The sequence below is a fragment of the Seriola lalandi genome, unplaced genomic scaffold (genome assembly GCF_002814215.2).
Source record: "Seriola lalandi dorsalis isolate HSWRI2012SDOR001 ecotype SW California unplaced genomic scaffold, Sedor1 jcf7180002054343, whole genome shotgun sequence".
In the NCBI taxonomy this organism is placed as follows: domain Eukaryota; kingdom Metazoa; phylum Chordata; class Actinopteri; order Carangiformes; family Carangidae; genus Seriola; species Seriola lalandi.
Window position 1 is genome coordinate 1115050 of NW_019524896.1, and position 5675 is coordinate 1120724.

At 41.6% G+C, this 5675-nt stretch overlaps 1 protein-coding gene across 1 annotated transcript in view; it reads right to left on the reverse strand.

The window, feature by feature from the left end:
* plekhb1 (pleckstrin homology domain containing B1) overlaps window positions 1–2816 on the reverse strand; it is a 4843-nt gene extending 2027 nt beyond the window's left edge. The window contains exons 1-5 of the mRNA XM_023407681.2: window positions 2577–2816; window positions 913–1065; window positions 688–790; window positions 559–598; window positions 379–469 (exon numbers count right to left, since the gene is read on the reverse strand). Of these exons, the coding sequence (XP_023263449.1) occupies window positions 379–469; window positions 559–598; window positions 688–790; window positions 913–1065; window positions 2577–2613 (424 nt within the window). The 5' untranslated portion in view covers window positions 2614–2816. The remainder of the gene's footprint in view (window positions 1–378; window positions 470–558; window positions 599–687; window positions 791–912; window positions 1066–2576) is intronic.
* Window positions 2817–5675: the final 2859 nt, after the last annotated feature.

The window sequence follows — 5675 nt, forward strand, 5'->3', positions numbered from 1 at the left end:
TAAGTACATTTACTCCAGTACTGCACTTCAGTACTTCTTTATACTTCCACTTCTCTACATTTCAGAGGGAAATATTGTACTTTTTACTCCGCTACATTTATTTGACAGCTTTAGTTACTAGTTACATTTAAGATTAAGATTTTACACATTGGATAATATAACATGATTTTAAAATACAACACATTGTTTTACTTTAGTAAAGGATTTGAATACTTCCTCCACCACTGGCAAATCAGCTTGTAAATCCCAGAAAGAAATGCCAAGGACGTGACCTCAGTGTCCTCAATGGAAATAGCTACAGCTTTGATTCCTACTAGTATTCTTACCTGTTTTTACTTAATAATGCAACAGACATCTGTTGTCACTATGGTAACATACCTGGTCCTGCTCCGGGTGTGATGTAGACAGTGTGATAGCTGTTGAGGGGGACGGCCTGGTAGGAGTCGTCATATGGATCATATGTGAACACCTACAGCACAGGAAGGAAACAGTGTTATTAAGCGCTGAGATGGAAACGCCGCCATGTTTCAGCTCTCGCAGAGAACACGGATCACTCACCGGGTTCCTCCTGGTCTCCAGCAGAGTCAGTTTCCACGCTCTGGGAAAAAAAAAGAAAAAGAAATGAACACGTATGAAGAACTGATGGACACATGTAAGGGCAGTGGAGAGCGCGGAGGGGGCACATACATAGATTCGTCCTCGCTGTTGGCACACAGGTTGACCGTCGAGCCGTCTCTGAGCTGAACCACGATGAGATTCTCCCTGGGATTACTCTCTGGTGGAGTCACACCTGCAGCCAAGTCAGAGGAAGCACGTTGTCATCATCATACATTGTGTTAGGGTTTGGTGCTTTGGAGTATTCGTATGGTGATGGGACGGTTTTGGGGTGCAGGGGTTTGTAGCCCATTGTACCTCCACACTCCAGACCGGACCGCACATCTACACATGTGGTCTTGAGCCTGACGCGGTGCTCCAGCTCCCGCCGGCTGTCAGTCTTGTAGAAGCAAAGGCTCCCATCGATCCAAAGATCACACCAGTTTAACTTCCAGCGCTTGAGCACAGAAGCTAGAGAAGAGACACATGTCAGTGTAACATTACTGTTTGTCTTTCAGGGGCCTGTGGAGCAAAATGAGTGTGTGTGTGTGTGTGTGCGGGGGGGTTTAAACCTTAGATTATAGGGGTGATGAGTAATTGTTGAGTCAGCGCCATGATCAATAACCTTAATGGGAATGTAAGATCTTTACTAAATGATTTCTCCACTGATGATATAAAGTTTCCTGGGGAAAATGAACAAGATAAGTTACAGAGCTTCACCCTGTTTCGATACGATGAAGGAGTGTTCATTGGTTAAACATCCTCATACTGTAAGATCCCATCCATCAGCTCACTGTTTGTTTTTGTTTTGTTCTTTCAGTGTGTGTGTGTGTGTGTGTGTGTGTGTGTGTGTGCAGTGTTTTTCCAGCAGTTACATCCCCATTGCCTAACCTTGTTAAGCCACTTAAAGACATGGCCAGGGACAATTAATGGGATTATAAATTACAAAGGTTAGACTTTCATAACAGATGCACTTTTCACTTTCTGGAAAAATGCTCCGGTACATGAAATCCAGACATGTTCCTCCTCAGTGTTCAAACTGAATGGTGAATGTCAGGTGATAAAATCCCAATGACACGTAAACAGCTGCACATATTGGAAGTAAGCTGATAACATGGTACATTGATCGATATTAGCTCATCACATATTGGTGTTGGTTTATGTGCCGACCCATAAGTAACAAGAAATTGCAGTGTAGGAATGTTAATTATATGTTTGAGCTTGTTATTTGTTTATTGATTTAAAAGAATGAAACAGCTGATATATTGTAGGCAGATTATTTTTTAAACCCTTAAATATTGATATCGGCCTTGTTTCATCAGTAGAAGATATAATAAGCTGTTAGTGGTTGGAGAGCTCGTTGTATAACTGGAAGATCAAATGGTTGATTCTTCCAACATGTCAGTCTACTACTAAAAAACAAAAAAAAACAAAGTAGTGATTATAATAATTGATCCAAAAGCTCCTCAGAGGTGTCATTTAAAAAAAGAGAAGCAGAGAGTGAGTTTGCTATTAACTAGTTCTCAATTTTGATCGTTACTGTTTAAACTTTACAAAGAAATTTCAGTGGCTTCTCAGGCTTAATAATTAATTTCATGTTCAATAAATTTATTTTATTTTTTTTGTCTATAAATAGTCAGAAAACGCAGCTCCTTGGTGGCGTGTGGGCGTTAAGGTGCTGACTATGAACCACAATGTTCCCCAGTTCGAGTCTCGTCAGGAGCCTTTGTTGCATCTTATTCCCCAACTCTCTCTCTCTCTCTCTCTCTCTCTCTCTCTCTCTCTCCCTCTCTCCCTCCCAGAGCCCGAGCTGTTGCCCATCTGCTTATTTTGTCTAAACAAATAAAAGTTAACAATAATAACAAAAAAACCTCCCACAGTTTATAATGAAATCGATTACTAGCAATAGTTTAAATGAATAAGATTCTTTGCTGTGAAAGCTGTAAAAACAAACAAGCAAAAAAAATCCTGTGTCCACTCACTTTGTCTCCACAGCCAGCCTGACCTCATGAGCGCCATTTTTAGCTGCTGCACTTATGATGAGGATGATGATGATAATCCAGTAGAAGCAAAAGGAGGAATTTAGATTTTGGTGTTTACAAGCCCAAATGATCCAGCGTTTGGTTTTGGCCTCTCCTGCCTCGGTTTATATTCCCTCTGTCCACAGACAGCGAGGGCCTGGCAGATTATTCTGTGTCTGACCGGGACAGACTCTGACTCACAGGATCATTCTGGATTAGTGAGAGTGTTTGGCCACGCCCTCTCACCCCGTCTCATCTTCCTCCTTCTTTCTGGACTGATTCTTTTTCTTCCTGACCCTCACACCATGAGTCATACTTTGCTTATATACCTGAATCCTCATATTAGATGCTGGTAAACTGAACTGGTGTGACCCCTGTCCCGTCCGTTTCTGTGCACACCTCCAGCATGCTTCCACAAGTTAATCCCAGCACTGAAATAACACCAGGATTAGCCCAATTGTAGCAGAGTCCCCAGGTCAGTTATGAGAGTCTTCCAGGGGTTTCTGGGATGCACTGATGACATCATTTCCTTTTTATAACCTGCAGAGAAAACACCAGACTCTCCTGTGTCAGATGAGTCACTCTCGATCATTTACATTTCTTAATTGAGAGCGAGTGTTTTCTTACATTTGTGCTCCTCGTCTTCACCTTGTTTAAAACCCTGCTTTTATTTTCCCATGAAGCCGGCCAGTCTGAAGGCAGTGGGGCTGTTTTTATCGAGGTAAATGTATCAGACAGGTAAACCAGCTTGGCTGTCGACTGTGTATCTGCAGAAAGCTCCTCCAGGAGAGATTACCTTTTGTTTTCAGGATTCGCTCAGTTTGTTCTAGTGGTTTAAACACCTGGACCGGCGCCTACCACCGCAGACATCTCACTTCAGTGTGTAATAGAAGCCGTTTGCATACCTGCCAACCAGCTTTTTCTTTTCTTTTTGTTTTGAGATTCATTTACATTTTTTAATTTAAATACATCACATGTCAATTAATACTGACATGTCATCAGTTAAACATTACATGAACAAAAAATTAGCATCAAATTTGGTTTAACTTGTTCATTTAAAAACAGTTAATTCCACAGTCAAATACACACACACACACACACACACACACCCCACTTGAACAGGGTTGTGGTAACAGATGGGTTGAAATAGTTTGTGTGTGTGGATTGTGCGTCTATCTTGAGTTTCAAACACAATCTGGCGACTTGGATAACATCAGACAAACTCGACGTACCAAATGTACGGGTCAGTGTTTAATGATTACTTATACTGAGGGTTGAGGGTTGCCGTGCAATTTACGGGAGTTTCCCAGGAGAAATGACATAATGGGGGCGACGCCAGGAGATTACCTTGAAATACGGGAGACTCCCGGGGGGGAAAAAAACAGGAGTGTTTGTGATCTGCATCTATCATCTTCCTCCAGAGTCCTTCAAACAGACGGCTGTAGAAAACATTTCATCTGACATAATGTATTCCGTTGAATCGTATCAAACCTTATGGTCACAATGGGCGACAGATCTGACAGATTTACATTTAATACTTGCATATGTTCTGCTCCGCTCCATTAATATGCTGCAGTGAGTGTTTATGATCTAAACTACTGGCGTTACTCATCATCTACTGCGTGTATTTCACATTATATTTGCCTTTCTCAGATATGTGATCTCACCAAAGACTGATTCAATTTGCTTTTTCTAAAGAAAGCTTGTTTTTTTTTTTTTTTGTCAGGAAGTCGTTTTGAAACATCGACTGTACAAAGTAATAATATGCAAGGTTGGTTTAACCAGTCACTTTTGGTTTGTGAAGGAAAAAAAGAAAAGAATAAATCTGTGCACAGGTGAAATGTTAGATGAAGAGAGAAAGCATGTAATTAAGCTGATGATGCCTTTTAGCCTCAGCTTTCCTGTGCACAGCTCTGAGGGCAGTGGCTCAGCTCTGATCACCAATTATAAAGGAGGGGGGGTCCTTTAATCTTGGAAAGAGTCGCTGCTGCTGCTGCTGCTATCAGAGAAGGAAATCTGAAGCAGATGTCTTTGGTTGCAGGTCAGACACATTTTGGTGTTGGCTATGCAGCTCACCATGAGGAAAGATGGTAGTGATAGTGATGATAGTTTCATGCCTTCGTTGATTTATTTAAGTGTAACCCCATAGACAACACGAGGGGCGAGGAATAGCTGACCTCTTTCTGCCTCCTGTAAAAGGTAAGCAAAAACGATAAAATACTGGTTAAAATCACCAAAGTTCTTGAATATTCTCTTAAAGAATAAGTAAAAGAGACTAAAAACCTGAGTATTCAGAGCCAGTTTTGAACACTGGACAGTTTTCAATACTTAGGGAAACATTTTTGTGGATACTCAAAAAGGAACATAAACGATAAAGACCAAAGCTTGTTGGGTCAATTTGTCCTCGTCTCTGTTCTTTTCTTTAAGGCTGGAAAATACAACAAAGAGTTATTTTAAAAAGTGGAATTATGTCATGCCAAATAAAATCAAAAACCCACAGTGAAGCCGGAGCTCCTCTGTCTCAGTTTGTCTGTCAGCAGCTGGCTCCGGTCCACAGATGTTCTGTGGTTCATGTATGGTTAAATCTACAGCTGCTTGGTTTTGGTGAGGGAGAGATTATGGTCATAGTTAAATGAAACAACATTTTTGTCTACTTTCTTTTTTTACTAATCCTAACCGTTGCTCAGTCACTGCTGTTTAGGTAAACTCAGCTTCTGGATTGTGATGTCACCCAGTGGTTCACATTCATGGGCTGTTATTGGAGCCATGGGTGGTGCTGAAGCTGCTTGAGGGTGGGACGCTGCTTTGGGACTTCGGACAGACACATCCGCAACAACTCCTGACAATCTGGGCAGGAAGCAAGAGACAAGCTGTTACTGTGTCAATTAATAACTAGTCCAATAATACATTAAATCGTAGCTTCCTCTTGATGTTCGGATACTTTCCCCAAGAACAGAGAGAGTGGCTGTTTCCTTTCACTCTGTGTGTGTGTGTGTGTGTGTGTGTGTGTGTGTGTGTGTGTGTGTGTGTGTGCGCATCGTTACTTTGGGACAGCTCACT